The following is a 15,755-nucleotide window of genomic DNA, read 5'->3' on the forward strand; positions in this document are numbered from 1 at the left end:
CTGAAACTGGCCAAATTAGTATTAAATTAATTCAGCAAAAAGAAAGCAATGCATAGGGAGTGCATGAATGAGTGATCATGATGAACTTTTCACTGTAAAAAATCACCTCATTTAAATGAATTGCTTAAACAAAATTACTTTATTTAAAAATTAAATCAACGTGGTATCAAAATTACAACCTGCAGTGATGCACTATAATTAATGCTGGAAAAAAAGAAAGGTAAAAGCCTGACAAATAATAAAATTGAGTTAAATGAACGGAAACGATCATAATGGTATTTGTTTTATATAATTATTAAAGTGTTACTTTAATTTTTCACATAGAATGCAGTTTACTGTATTAAATCATTTACATAAACACTCACCGAACCAATGACACCTTGTAGAGCTTCAAAGCCATCATTTACTGGAAAGACATGATCTTTGCTGTCAGCGATCTTGGCCAGCTAGGAAAAGTGAAAAGTAAATAAAAAAAAGTATTACAAACAAATGTATAATTTATACTTGCTTAAACAAGTTCTAGTTCATATACTCCCCAAGCATAATTTATAAAAACCTTGTAACACATAAGTGCCAAGATCTAGTTTTGAAGCTTACCATACCACCAAACACAACAAACACAAACACACCTGAGTCTCATTGAAATCCTTCACTCCTACACAGTACACAGAGGCACCCAGGCTGCGAGAGCGATTGGCCTGAGGGAAACACAGAGCAGAAACACTTCAGACACCTGCAAACTATTAGCCGTTAACTGCTTCATCCACAGATCATGCTTTTGATACTGCCTGGTGAAGCTGAACATGGAAGAGGACGCTGGGTAATTCTGATCATTAGATGCTGAATAATGTCTTTGTTGGCTGAAGCTGAAAGCAAAAGTAGGTCAAAATATGGGGATAAGTACACTTATTATTTCAGTGAGTATGGCTGACATTTTGTACATAAAAATACATTTTGATGATTTATACTATTTATCATAGCTCACATTATTTGCTGTTCTTTATTATTCATTTGTTTAAGCAAATATATGGTTCTTATCAGTTGATACTGTTGTAATATTGTTACCATCTGTGTTACAGGATGATGAAGAAAAGATAAATGTGTGATGTAATTCCCAGCATGCAAATGAATTCAAATAGGCCACCAATGACCCTGACTTCACCTCGTGAACACCAAAGTAAACATTGCTTTCAGTGACGACACCCCTTGTGAAAAGGAAATACACTGAATGCAAAGTAGTGTACTTCAAATCCTAAAAAAACTTGCAGATAATATAACATTCATTTCATAAAATGCCAAATTAATAATGTCAAATCTTTATGTTTTAATAATATTTTGTCATGCTTTAAAGAAGTACACTTATGATTATGATGTGTAACATACCAAAGCACATGTAAAGTACTTCACTATAATTTTAATTGTAGTTTATTTTTAACATATTACTTAACATTTTTAAATGTACTAAATTGCCATTTTGTCATAACAAAAGTACATGACATACAAGTTACAACAGAAATTACAATAAATCATACTATAGTTTACCATAAATTCTTATAAGTAGTGTAGCCAACATTTGGCAGAACCCTTTAACTATATTTATATTTAACTAAAGACAATAGATTTCATTATACATTACATATAAAGATGTACTTAAGTCCTACTTAAGAGGGTCATAGCTAATAATTGCAATTGATACAAATATAATCTACAAATTTTTTTTATGAAATTGCATTAACATGCAATCAAGTGTCCAAAAACATTACATTTAATTATATTATTTTAAAGTATTATTTCCATAATAAACTCTTTTTTAAAATTAAGATAAATCACACTTCTTTTTCACAAGGGACTGTCAAGCCATCCACTCTTTTTCTTTCTTCTCTTCAGTCTTTCATCCTTCTCACCTCTCTCTCAGCGTAATAGAAGAGATTTTCATGCAGTTCTCCATCTGTGAGAGCGATGATCACACTGGCTGTGCGGTATCCTTCACACAGAAACAAAGTTTGCATCATGTTTGCAACTTAATGCCAGATTTTGATTGACACATTTTTAATCCATTTTAAAGAGGATTGTAATAGATTTCATTATAAATTACATATAAAGATGTACTTAAGTCCTACTTAAGAGGGTCATAGTTTCAGGTAATAATTGCAATTGATACACATTTAATCTACAATACATTTTAAAGAGCATTTTAATAGATTTCATTATAAATTACATATAAAGATGTACTTAAGTCCTACTTAAGAGGGTCAATTATGAAATTGCATTAACATGCAATCAAGTGTCCAAAAACATTACATTTAATTATATTATTTTAAAGTATTATTTCCATAATAAACTCTTTTTTAAAATTAAGATATGGTGAACATGCAACATGGTGAAACTAGCTAGTAGTAGCAAGTAATTTTGATTTCTAAATGAACAATATGAGGGGATTAAACAGTAAATATGTTCAATTGAAACAGCCCAAACCAGCTAAACCTGGCTCAGCTGGTCACCAGTTTAAATAACCAGGTTACCAGGTTAATTTCATACCACAGATAGCACACGTACATCTGCAAGATATTTGTTAAAGATCACTTGATCTGGAAAGCATCTGCTATGTACATCTGACAGATGTCTGTAAGACGTCAGTTTTACATACATTCAATATCATAAACATCTTAGAGACATCTAATCTATTTGACATCTGATAGAAAACATCCTTTAGATGTATTGCAGATGAGCAAACACAAAAAATACATCTTGCAAATGCAGACGTCAAATAGACATCTCCGTGATGTGCGTGTGCTACCAGGGACTGGTTTTAGGACCAAAAATGACATTTCTGTCATCATTTATTCGAGCCTGATCTCATGACGAAAACGTGTGGGAACTTTATTGCAAGACGCAAAATACGTAGAGCCATGTACATTTTGTGACATATTCGATGTGAAATGTCCACTGAGTAGCACTAAAACAGTGTTTATATTTTCCCCAGAAAAGATGAACGTACATATGTGCGTTTTATGTGATGTTGGTTTTGTGCGTCACCGCAGTTCTGACTTGAAATGTCTGTTGAGTGGTGCTATAACTGTAATGCTCTGTGATGTTTTAAAATAACGTACCATCTGCACTACACCTAAACCCACCCGACAGTATGAACAAAAGCGAATGTGACATAAAAACGCAATCACAAACATGCAGTTTTCATCCTAAGCCCAATTCCGTGCCGGCTGAGCTAATGAGAAACTAAGCCCGGAAAGCAAAACATATGGAGCTGTAATCATAACTATGTATGAAAACGATTACAAGTGCTCGCTGTTTTACCACCTGTAGTGTTCATTTCTGTTGGAAACTGCAATGATATGTACTTATTGATCATGAGATCAGGTTACCTTCAAGTTGTTGCAAACCTGTATGAATTCATTTCTTCTGTTAAACACAAAAGAAGAACAAAGAGTTGACGGTAGCCATGGACTTAGTATTTTTTAAATATTTTATAGGTAACCCCTCCTGATCCGCTCCCCTCATTGTTTCTCTGAGCGGGATTCGGCATTTTCGACATGGGAGGCGTGCGTGCTAACAAGGATGCTAAAGACCACGGTCTCTAGCGTCAGTTGCTCGTGTACTTCTTGAGATCAAGACAGTGAGGTTTACCTGCACAGCACTAGCTGGCCTACAATGGGAGTCAATGGCTACCGTCAACAGTTTGGCTGCCAACATTCTTCAAAATATCTTCTTTTGTGTTCAACAGAAGTAAAAAATTCATACGGGTTTGAAAAAACATGGTGAACAATCCCTTTAAGTTGGTCTACCTGCAACTATAACAAATTTAACCATTTCATGCCAGTAATCTAAAACCAGTTAAGAAGATTACTTAAACAAGTCTAAACTGTTTCTTCTTTCAGCGAGATGTGTTTGAAATGGACCTACCCTCAGTGTTACCATAGTAAATCTGTTCGCTGGCCTAGTAGCACACAAAAAAAGACAAAAGAAAAACATCAGAAATATTGTAATCTCATGCAGATCAAACAACATTCACACTGACTGGTTATTTCACAGATAAATTTACCCAGCTGTGAAAGATCGTTTAAAAACTCAACAGTTTTATGTTTTTACGTTCATTTGTCTGAGTAGTGGCCTAACATAACCTTCGTGAAAGATATTTCGAGCTATTTGTCATAGCTCGGTGGGCGGTACTGACGCCAAGATGGTTCCTATTGGCTCACTCACCCGCTGAATGCCTTCATGCATAAAAGTGTCTCCACCTGGCCGCACTTTCTCGAGTTCCTCCAAACCTTTCCGTATTTGTTCCCTGACAAACGCACAAAATGAAAGAGAGAGAAAAGGTCATGAAAATAGCTCATGGCCACAATCGTGCTCTACCCTTGCTACATCTGTGCAGTGTTTTACTGTAACCACCAAACATTGGTAACACACACAAGGATTCAGGACACAAGGAGTGTAAGTTTATTCTGGATGGAGTAGATTTTCAGCAACTACAGACAAATTATACCATGAATAATATTCACTGGCACTCATTGGCCTTAGTCACGATGAATTTGGCATACAAACATGACATTTCCTTAGAAATTGTGCGCCACATGTTGAAGTGCTGTTTTAAATGAATTATTCACTCAAAAATGAAAACTCTGTTATCATGTAATCACCCACATGGTGTTCCTGTTTGTTGGTAACCAAACAGTTGCTGGTAGCCATTGTCTTAGTATTTTTTTTCTCTACTATGGAAGTCAAAACTACCGGCTACTATTTGGTTACCAAAATTATTTAAAATATCTTCTTTTGTGTTTAACAGAAGAAATGATGTCATACAGGTTTGGAACAACTTGAAAGTGAATAAATGATGAGAGAATATTCATTTTTAAGTGAACTATCCCTTTAAGGAGACGATTGTCAAGACCAGGAAATGCTTACAGCAGATGTGCCGTTCTTTATGGGTCATGCTGTCACATAACTGATTCTGACAAATCTGGCCTTCATTTTTGGTAACAGAAGTGTAAAACTACAGTCATTTGTTGGCACAAACCCATACTACAGTCAAAACCCTTCCAGACTGCAAAGGTAGATAGGCCTACAATGCATTTGTGCAAACGACTTGGGTTAAATCACAAAATAACGAAGATAACATTAACTCACTCACCTGTCTTCTGTAAGCCGCATCAAAATCGTGCCCTGATCGGAGAACACAATGAAGGACATCCGCAACTGAGGGCTAGATGCAATAACAAATATGTATGTTAGACTGAAATTATAGTTTTAAAAGCATAGTTTAATTGTACAAATGTCTCAATGTGATCCCACATGTTCCTATTTGTACTTCACTAATATAATTTAGAGAATGTTTATTAAGCCAAATAAAAATTAGAGTCACAACTAGTCACTCAATATTTTAGTTAAACATGTTTTTTCATTATTTGTCATCCACATAATGTAGAAAAAGTTATGCACACTCACAGATTTTTGTGACTTTGCCTACCTTATGAACTTATGGGCCAGATGTTCCACAAAGTTATAGATTTCATTCCAGTGATGCTGCACACTTCCTGATCTGCAGGGAGAAACAGACATATTGGACACTTATAGTCGAACATCAAGGGGGCAATAAAGATTCACAAACTGAGAGGAATAGCCGAGTTTGAGATTTACAGCTGTGTGAAAAAGATTTTTTTTAAAGCAGCAGTTCAAAAACTACACTGACACATTTGTATGCTCCTTCGAGGGAAATCTTTCGAGTATCCAGCATCCTCCCAGAACAGCTGTCTGTCTGAATGAGTGTGATGCCAGCTGTCAATATTCCATTGACTTTGAATTAAGATAAAGATCAACAATTAACTTTTACTTAAATATGACAGTAGAAATATCAAATCAAATCAAAATATCAATTTCAAACTGATCCATGAAATCTCTGTCAATGCCCAGCTGTACAATTAATGCTTTCTTACTTCCAATAATAACTACCTTACAAAGGCATTAGCTGTCACTGTGATTTCTATTTCTATGATGCCATGTTTAGTGTAGAGCTACGATCATTGATTCATTCAGAACAATGTACTTGTTATAATGAAACTATGCCCAGGACAAAATTGCATCCAAATGATCTTGTTTTTGCATGGTAATGCAGTTTAAAAATCCTGGTCCTGTGAATGCCATCAAACCCATCTCAAAGTTCACATTTTTGGTTAAATGCCTGAAATAAGGTCTGTGTTCATCACAAGCACGATATATTTTCACATTTTATTCTACAACAAAAAATACATCAATAGGGATTTTTAAAGCTTTTGCTTTTAGGTGGTTTCTAACAAGTGGCCGAATGGGCTACAGAGGTTGTCAGGGCCTCTAAACTTCAATACACTTAACAGGTAAACTATACTAACTAGTCTGCTTTCACAGTGTCATTGTGTTTGCAATCACATTCTTGCAATCTATTCAAATGAAACTTTCCGGGAAAGACTGAAAGAGTTGTTGAAAGTTTATTGTCAAGTCGTTCGACTGTTGTGTAGTTTAAAACCTACGTTTAGCTTTTTACTTCTAGTGACTATGCTTCGAAATTCTTAAGTTCATCATCATAGCACCTGTTCATCAAGATTATCATAATGGACTAAATGTTTTTTGTAGGTCACAGAGCTTATTTTCTGCAATAATCCAAAAGCCAAAATAAAAATCTGGTCACACTTTAGTTTGGGGACCAGTTCTCACTATTAACTAACTATTATGAACACATTTTGCCTCAATAAACTTCTAATTTGGTCATTCAAATATTTAGAATTATTAATTGCAATGAGATGATGTGAGATAATGTGTCAAAAGTCTCTGGATTGTTTAGTGCTCCTCTCTTCCTATGCCTGTCTTTCTCTCCCTCTCACTGTTTTTCCATTGTTAGTGAGATCCAGGCCTCTAAAGCAGCCAAAGCAGGCAGGGTTTGGGACATCTGGAGCTGATGGTGAAATGGTTTAACAAGAGGCAACTGGTATGTGTGTGCGAGTGTGTAAAAGCGAAGGATTTATTTATATAGCTATAACTCTTAATGAACTAGCCTTCATACAGCTGCCCAATATTGTCTATTCATTTTCTTTGAAATTGGACTGGGTTGTAACATTATTCAGTTCCTCCCTAACCCAAAGGTTTAGATAATTCTTGGGAATGGATGAGAGTGCAAAACCCACCCCCAACCACATCTCTCAGCTTTCATTTCAGAACAAGACAGTTCAACGAGGGCATTTCACTTATAGCTGGGCACAAAACAATAGCATTTAGCCTAGCAGCCATTAGTTAAATTATGTTTCACATTATATTTAAACTTTGCTCAGGAATAGTTTGGTGTTCAGAGCAAGACTAGTTTGACTAATAAAACCATAATAAAATCATAATGTGACGGCTTGGTCATAAACTGTAATAGAAGTATTGAATGCTTTACTGTACAATTAAGCAAGTATAGTCCGCCGGTCACAAAAATCATTACAGTGTTGTAGAAAGTATAGAATCTTCAGAAGCAAAACTGACTCAAGTTAAAATAGTTTAAGATTAAAATATATTCTAAAATCTAACTACTGATATAACTAAGTACAGGTAGTACATTTTAAATAATGCCACGACGTAACGATGGCGTTGGAGTGCTGGAGTATATGTATTCATACAGTCATAAACTCCTAATTCAGAAATACTGATATTATAAACATAAATTATGTTGACACTTAATTTAATTTCCATATTAATGATTTACTTTATGATAATGTCTCTGGAGGTATTGCTAATCTTTGCTAATAATAGCTGCAACCAAGTATGATATTTACATGGTAAATGGTTCATGACCAAAACACCATTGTACTTTTTGGCACATTTGTCATATGTGAAATGTATAATGTAAAGTGTAATAATGGAAATGGCAATACATTTTTTTTGCTTACAATTGGGCAGCATATGGAGGGCCATTGTCCTGCAGACTTTAGCTTAAACACTAATTAAACACACCTGAACCAGCTAATGAAAGTCCTTTAGGAGTGCTGGAAAGTTCCAGGCAGGTGTGCTGGAGCTGGTTGGAGCTAAACACTGCAGGACAATGGAGGTGAGTCCAAAATCACTTTCTGTCTGAGTAGGTACCACATTTGAACTCAAACTTACTTCATGACCATTAAAAAAAAGTATGTTCTATATAGTATGAGTATGGATAGTATGAACAAAATTTGGACATACTACATCCACCATGTACCAGCTGTGGTGCTTCACTGCCATTCATAAATCCTCTCCCGAGGCCTCATGGTATTGTGGTGTCATCCACTGCACACTTTAGACTCTGTGCGGAAGTAGTATGTCATCTGTGTACTTTTCACCTACTGTTTTTCAAAAACAATGATTTCGGACATACTACTCTTTTCAGCATACTGTTTTTCGCATACTATATAGGAAAGTATTCGATTTCCAGTGGGACGCAGAGTGGTCCTCCAGGAGCTGAGTTTGACACGTGATCCCCTCTGTTACCCACACTCCCACCTATAGGTGGCGACCTACTTCCAGCTTCACAAGGTCCTCTGGAGGTCCCTTATGCGAAACCTCTTAAACAAACCTTTGTACATGTCTCTACTATACGCTACATTGAGTGTTTTCTCTTCTATCAAGTGAGCGATTCATGATGTATGTGTCATAGAAAATGTCATAAACCATAAGAGAAACAGAATTACTACAATGATACATATATCATTTTTAATCTGTAATCCAAGTTACTTTATTTGTGGATTTATAGCTAATATATTTAGCTACAGTGTAATATTTCTTCCTCTGATTTAACTTGTCTTCCAGCTTTCTGTGACTCAGTTCTTTTGGGCACTGATTTCATTTCGTTCTTGCTTTAACTGGGGACTTAATTGTTTCATAAATCAAAGTTTTAGTTTGACAAAACTGATTTCTCCAAAATGGTGTCAATTAGTTATTCTAACTTGATATAGGCTATGACAAGTTAGCAGAGTATGTTGGAAATGTTAGGACAATGTTCAAATAGTTTGATTACAGAACGTGATTGACCAACCAGAAGCTGCAGCTCCAGAACTATTCCAGAAACAACAACAGGCCTTCCTGGTCATTAGAGTTGAATGACATTATTAGTTTCATAACACGTCTTTATTCCCACCACTGTTTCTCAACTGTTCTCTTGTTGCACTGTCTGCAAAAGCGCTTGAGCTGAATGAACAGAGGAGAATGGTAAATGGCCTTCACAGACCCTCCTGAGCACAGGAGCCAAACCATCAAGCCCACAGCTATAAAGTGGAGCCACAGAAATGGCCCATAAGTAGAGCAACCAAACACTGACTTTCCCATAACTCACATCCAACTGATTGCTGATTGATTTGTGTTGATAAATGAACCTGTGTTAAACACAACCAGAACTTAATGGTGGGCATTGTCCCATGATAGCTAGAAGGCTTCTGTATATGCTAAATTAATTCCATTGCATCTCTTGTCAGCTGAAGATTCTTAATAGACTGTTACACTGACTGATTATGACCAGTTGTGTTTATATCTGCTGTAGCATTTAAACTACATGAATCTGAACTGGCCTCCCTGACTGAGCCTGGTTTCTCCCAAGGTTATTTTTTCTCTCCATTTTTGTCACGATAGATTTTGGGTTCCTTGCCACTTTCGCCTTTCTGTTAGGGACACTTACTATTTGGCAATACTAATGACTTAAATGCATTGATGATATTGGAAGAGAAGTGAAGTGAGCTGGACGATGGCATGATTGATTTCTCCAGACTGCTTTATAGATTAAACTCATTCAATTTATAATGACAAAATTGAATTTTCAAAATTGCATCACTGAATAATTTTTTTTAATTATTTTTATTTATTGGAAATAAAGATTTAGTATTGTGTACAATAAGAAATGCTACGATGTTAAATGAATTATAAGCAATTATGAGCTTGATTCCCATTGAAGCACAAGATGCACATTTTTAAATCATTCTAGAGAACATTTTTCACACACACACACACACACACACACACACACACACGTATGTATGTATGTATGAGTGATATGAAAATGAAAGTACCAAATACTAAGAAATCCTGACATTATTGTAATAATTACAAATTCTTATGCTTTAGAATCAATTATTAATTTATATAAAAATAATAATTATTATTATTTTTTATTTAATTTAAATGGTTATATTAAATTGTACAAATGCAAAATAGAAACCTTCCTCTAGCATTCTCAGACATTTGGACTACAGCTATTTTCTTTGCTGGCATGTTCTGTCATCAGGGCATTCATTAACTTCATTCTCCATCATTTCTAGAATTCATTTTGCGTATCTAGTAGAACCATAATATTTGATTTCACAAGTCTCATTATGATGATGAAAGGGAGTAAAGGAACCTCTGAAAGCACACACTTTTTTATTTTGAGTGTCATCATGCTGTTGCTCAGCCACTGGGTGCTGATAATGACTGAACACTATGAATATTGCATTATAAATGTTCTTTAAGCCAACAGACAATAACATAATCAATATTGTCATATTCAAGAAAATGTTCTTCCTGAAAAATATAAAAAAAATAAATAAAATAAAAAAGAATTAAATATCCAGTATCCAAGGCAGTGGGGTAAACGGGAAATGAGTTGACATATAGCTGTATAACATTATGAATCTGTCCAACAATATCACATTCACAGCTGAACTGACATGCGAGACTTGAGGAATGATTTACATGTATTAGGAAACACAGCTGTGTTTTTTATACTTAAAACACATTCGTCGAACATGAACATAACACTCTGGGGAAAAGTTGCCAAGCAGAGTTAAAGTTTAGACTGAAGCTGGAAACTGTGATCCACATCCAATCTATTCTATGTCCACGTGTGTGCATATATATTGTATAAAAAAGCTAGCAGCACACAGGTAAACATCACAGTGTGATGATTGAGTTTAGAACTGTGTGTAATTGATTTTCCATTTGCAAGTCCTAGGGCTTTCGCAATACACTGCATGCCAAAATTAGGTCAAGCTTGCTTGCGAGTTGCCAAGTAAATTATCAAACAAGACTAAAACAACCTCAGTTTGTAGTCAAAATGCACAGTGATAATTTCTGAACTACAAAAATTAACATTTTAAAAGAAAACACTCAACATTTCAAATACAATTCAATATTACTTGCTGTTTCTTTGTTGAATTTCATGAAATTATATGAAAATATGTTTCAAAACAAATCCTAAATCATTGATTTTTCCCAGTGTACTTTAATTTTCTATTAAACTGCATATGTGGAACTAATATGGCAAATGGCTTCTTAACCCAGCTGTTTAATCTATCCTTCCCTTGCAGTTTTTTGGCTCATTGCTGCATATTTGTAAACTGTCCTCAAGGCGCAGCACTTGCATCCAGCCAGCGTGTCCGCATTGACCCCGAACATGCTTTTTTTCCCACCTCATGCATTATTGTTGTTGAATGAGACATATGTTACAGAGGAAAACTTTATTGTTATCTTTATTGTTGGAAATACCCCCCCCCCCCACCCCCCCTCTCTCTCTCTAACACTGTGTGAATGGCATTATGCACTAAATAATGCAATATCAAAGAATATGGAAATTGTTTTAAAGAAATATATCATATGCACACGTTTCAAGCAAAATACTTCACAAAAAGTAAAACAATAAAGGTACAAAACAATAGATATAAGGGGAAAAAACCTGTGTGAACTTGAGGAGAATTGACTTGGATTAAAAATCATTGAGCAGAAAGAAGAAAAAGTTAGTTACTGTAGTTCTCATAAAAGTTTGCAGCAGATGCCACTTTGCATTTGCACTTTGCAGAAAGAAGTTCAGTCGTTTTTAATGTTCAAATGATCTTCAAAGTATCAAAATGTGACTCTTTGGGTCAGTTTCCATCAAAATAATGGGATAAAACATTAATATATGAAAGCATCACTTAACTTAGCCTTCCTCACTCTAATAAAACCTTGCCATATAGACCTTATACCTCTGGAAAATAAAATGCATTTAAATTGTAAACCTAATTCTGCATGAGTGTTAGTGATTTATGCAAGTGTATTTTTCTGTCTAATAAGTACTGGTCAAAGATCAAAACAATGGGTTAAAGCCCTCAGACAAAGTGAGTCTTACATGGTATACAGATGCCAACACAGCATACACAGAGTGTGACCATGCATTGGTAAGAAAAATTGGTAAATCACAGGATAACTTACTTGTCTAGTACAAAGTAGAGGTCAAAACCTCCATAGCAGGAGGAAGCTGCTGTCCCTCTTTCCGGCACAAGTCCTGTATTTCCATTCGCAGTGTCCACCAATATCACACAGAGCAAAACTGCTATCCTCCAAAGTCTGCACATGTTGTAAAGTACTGTTTGAGTCAAGCAAAATCAGGACTACAGGAAAAATACAAAAGTGACCATGAGAGAAAAGTAAGGTTCCACAGGGTCCTTGACAATCCGTAATCCTTGCAGCTGTTCTGTGCAGTTAATTTGGAGAAAATATTCTCCAAAAGACTAGACTTGTCTTTGCTTCTACTGCCCTGTGGCAGTAGTGTCAAGGTTTTATGGAAAAAAGAAAAAGAAAATGTCTCTAAGAAAGATTATTGGTTAGAAATAAGTTTCTAGAAGGCAAATGTGCACATGCACCCCAAAGTCTGACACACTTCTGCTTGCTGGCCCAGTTGCTGCTAGGTTGATGGAGTGTGGGAGGGAGTGTGGTTGTGTGTGTTTATGTTTGAGTGTGAGTGTGTGTGTGTGTGTGTGTATGTGTCTTTGCCAGACAGTGCAAAATTATTGTCTCTCAGCCCCTTGACTCCCAAAACAACTTTCCATACTCTTTTTTTTTAAAGCAATAAAGAAACCCAAAGAGAGATTAAGGTTGTTATTTTGCCATCTAGTGGTAAGAAATGTTACTGAAAATGTTGGCTTATTGACAGTATTACATTTGAAAAAATTCCAACTTTTTTTACTGTAAAGCTTGACATATCAAATTAATAGTTTAAAAAAATCTAATTTTTGGAAATTGACTACTTTATTGAACATTTAGAGAAAATATATATAATGTAAACATGCATTTGTTTGCCAAAGCTGTTTTTTTTTTGAGTGTCTTATTTGAGACCAGTGTTGGGTAAGTTACTTTCAAAAAGTAATTAATTACAGTTACTAATTACTTCATCAATATTGTATTTAAATTACTTTACTAATTACTCTATCTGAAAAGTAACTTAGTTACTCAATAAGTAACTTAATTATTCAAATCGCTAATTAGGCTACATCTTAAAATCCCTATAAACCTTAATAGAAATTAAACTCTATATTCTTTCAATTCGAGTCAAACATAGAATAGTTTAGCCTTTTAGCTTTAAAACAACTGTAATACTTAAACATTTTTATGAAAAAAATGTAACCACCTTTGGTTAACAAATAGAAATACTCTGCAAAATATCTGAATAACAAAAAGGCTTAAAAGTTAAACAATACATTTCAGTTTGGCAAGATGTTCAGGAAAAACCCAACTAGTAAAATCTGTACAGGTTTATGTCAAAATAACACGTTAACTAATGTAGGAAAGAATAAATTACAGAAATGATCTTCTCTGCTGAATAATGTCAGATCGCGCTGTTCTTATGAGGTAAATTTCTCATAGCAGGTCTTCTTTCAAAAATGATGAATATTAGATGATTTTTTTTCTTTCTTAATATTTTACTTTTTTTTGTATCTAGGTGAGGGCATATGCGCGCAGGTGACTGCATATAATTGAGCTCAGACACGGGAAAGACTGTACCTTGCTTTAGTTTCATACGGATTGCATAATCAGAAACATTAGTTTTTAATTTGAATTCGTTCAAGTGTCAAGTAGACACTTCAAGATTTTTAGATTCTATTGATTTTAGTCTTATATGTATCTGAGTCAGAGCCGGCGCCAGGGCACCTCCATCAGTGGGGCATTTGAATTTCTGGGGGGGGGGTTCGGGGTGGGATGGGAAGCGTGCAATCTGTGATTGCGTGCAGTTTCTGACGCTCGCTAAAGCGTGCAATCGCTTTCTTATGTGCGCTGTTTTACCGGTTTCACTTTCGCTTTCGAAACGATCACGTTCAGCAAGAAGGGGAGAGGATGGAAAGTGGGGGCACCGTAACTCTGCCCGCGAATGCCCCCTCTTGGTGCCGGCCCTGATTTGAGTATTTAAGGTTTCTCTGTGAATCAGGAAAATCTGAAAGTGAACGCACCCGCACGCGGAGGGTTAAAGCCGCTGCATTCAATATCTTTAGACGGTAAATTTAGATTTCAAATTCAATATTGCTTTTAGAACTGTTGAAATTATTTACTGTATGTAACGCAAGTACTTTATAAGTAACTGTAATTAAATTACCTAAAAATGAACAGTAATCCCTTACTTTACTTTTTCAGTGGATAAGTAATTTAATTACAGAAACGCGTTACACCCAACACTGTTTGAGACTATAGGTTTTTATAGTGCATGTATGGAGGACTTTTCTAATTTTGTGCAGTTGCTGAAGTTTATATGGGCAAAATGTACAATCAAATTCTGTAAAGTAATCAGTGAGATTATTTACTACAGACTATTTACATGACGTGATATAGATATTAGTTCACTCTGTATAACTCAATAATATGTGTTAGTAATATAATTTTTAAATGCTTAGTTTTAAGAGCTTTTTGGTTTCAAAAATACAATGCAACACAATGATGATAGCGAGATGAACAAATACATGTTTCTCAAAAGCCTGAGGATCACATTTGATACATGTTAACATGATAAAAAAAAAAAAAAAGTATGGATAAGTAAGATGCTTCAATCCAGTAAGTGAAATATTAATCTTAAAATATTACTTAAAATATAAGTTCCCCTACAGGAACTCAAGCTGCGTCGAAACACTTTGGGAACGCCCTGGTGAGACCACGTTCTGAAGCACATGTGAAATCATTCCAATAGAGAAGCGAGATGCAAGGTCAGCTCTTGAATGTCCCCTTACTATCAGTCTTAAAAGGTGCTTTGCTCGTGCCTGGCTGTGTTTGATGAGACCGGTCTGGCTCGCGATCCTGCTGGCAGCGGTCCCACTGTTGCCGAGGCACAACAAAGACTGTTGTCATGGGGATCACAAGTGGATTTAGTGGAGGGATCCGAGATGGGCTCATCCTTATCTCGGTCCTCACCCACTAGATCCACGGCACTCTCTCAGGGATCGGAAGCCTGCCCTGCAGTTTCTTCCCCCCAGAGAGAGAGCCAGAAGCTTCATCTGTCGTCCTCTGAGGAGGATGACCTTGATGAGCGTCGATACAGAGGAAACTGTGAATTCAACACCACAGTCCCTCGCGTATGATGAGCTAGTTGAGGTTGTGACTTGTGCTGTAGCCAAGCTTAACATTGACTGGCCAGCCGAGAAGCAGGACGTTCATCCGAAAAGCAAACTTGACGAATGTTTCCTGCGAATCCTTTCACAGCTATCACGCTGGGCCCTTCCTTTCTTTCCCGATCTTCACACCAAGGTGTTGAGATCGTGGGAGAAGCCATACTCATCCTGACTCTTCAGCCTCACCGTCGCAAATTATTCCGGCGTTATGGTGTTGAATGAGAAGGGAAATGGGGCAATGCCAGCGCTTGCAAGCTATCTCTCCACCACTTCAGCATTGTCCCTGAAGGCCCCGAATGTTCCCACCAGGCCAGTAAGTCTAACATCTAGCCTGGTTGGGAAACTTTACACGGCAACGGGTCAGGTCAGTGTGCGTGTCTGCACACTATGGTG

General features: G+C 36.0%; 1 protein-coding gene across 1 annotated transcript in view; it reads right to left on the bottom strand.

Moving 5' to 3' along the window:
* The window catches only part of LOC306848146 (anthrax toxin receptor 1-like), a 50,794-nt gene extending 38,098 nt beyond the window's left edge, over positions 1–12,696 (bottom strand). The window contains exons 1-8 of the mRNA XM_079382515.1: positions 12,205–12,696; positions 5,483–5,554; positions 5,147–5,218; positions 4,219–4,300; positions 3,919–3,952; positions 1,905–1,984; positions 630–698; positions 366–446 (exon numbers count right to left, since the gene is read on the bottom strand). Coding sequence (XP_079238641.1) covers positions 366–446; positions 630–698; positions 1,905–1,984; positions 3,919–3,952; positions 4,219–4,300; positions 5,147–5,218; positions 5,483–5,554; positions 12,205–12,347 — 633 coding nt within the window. The 5' untranslated portion in view covers positions 12,348–12,696. The remainder of the gene's footprint in view (positions 1–365; positions 447–629; positions 699–1,904; positions 1,985–3,918; positions 3,953–4,218; positions 4,301–5,146; positions 5,219–5,482; positions 5,555–12,204) is intronic.
* Positions 12,697–15,755: the final 3,059 nt, after the last annotated feature.

Source organism: Barbus barbus (assembly GCF_936440315.1).
Source record: "Barbus barbus genome assembly, chromosome: 28".
In the NCBI taxonomy this organism is placed as follows: Eukaryota; Metazoa; Chordata; class Actinopteri; order Cypriniformes; family Cyprinidae; genus Barbus; species Barbus barbus.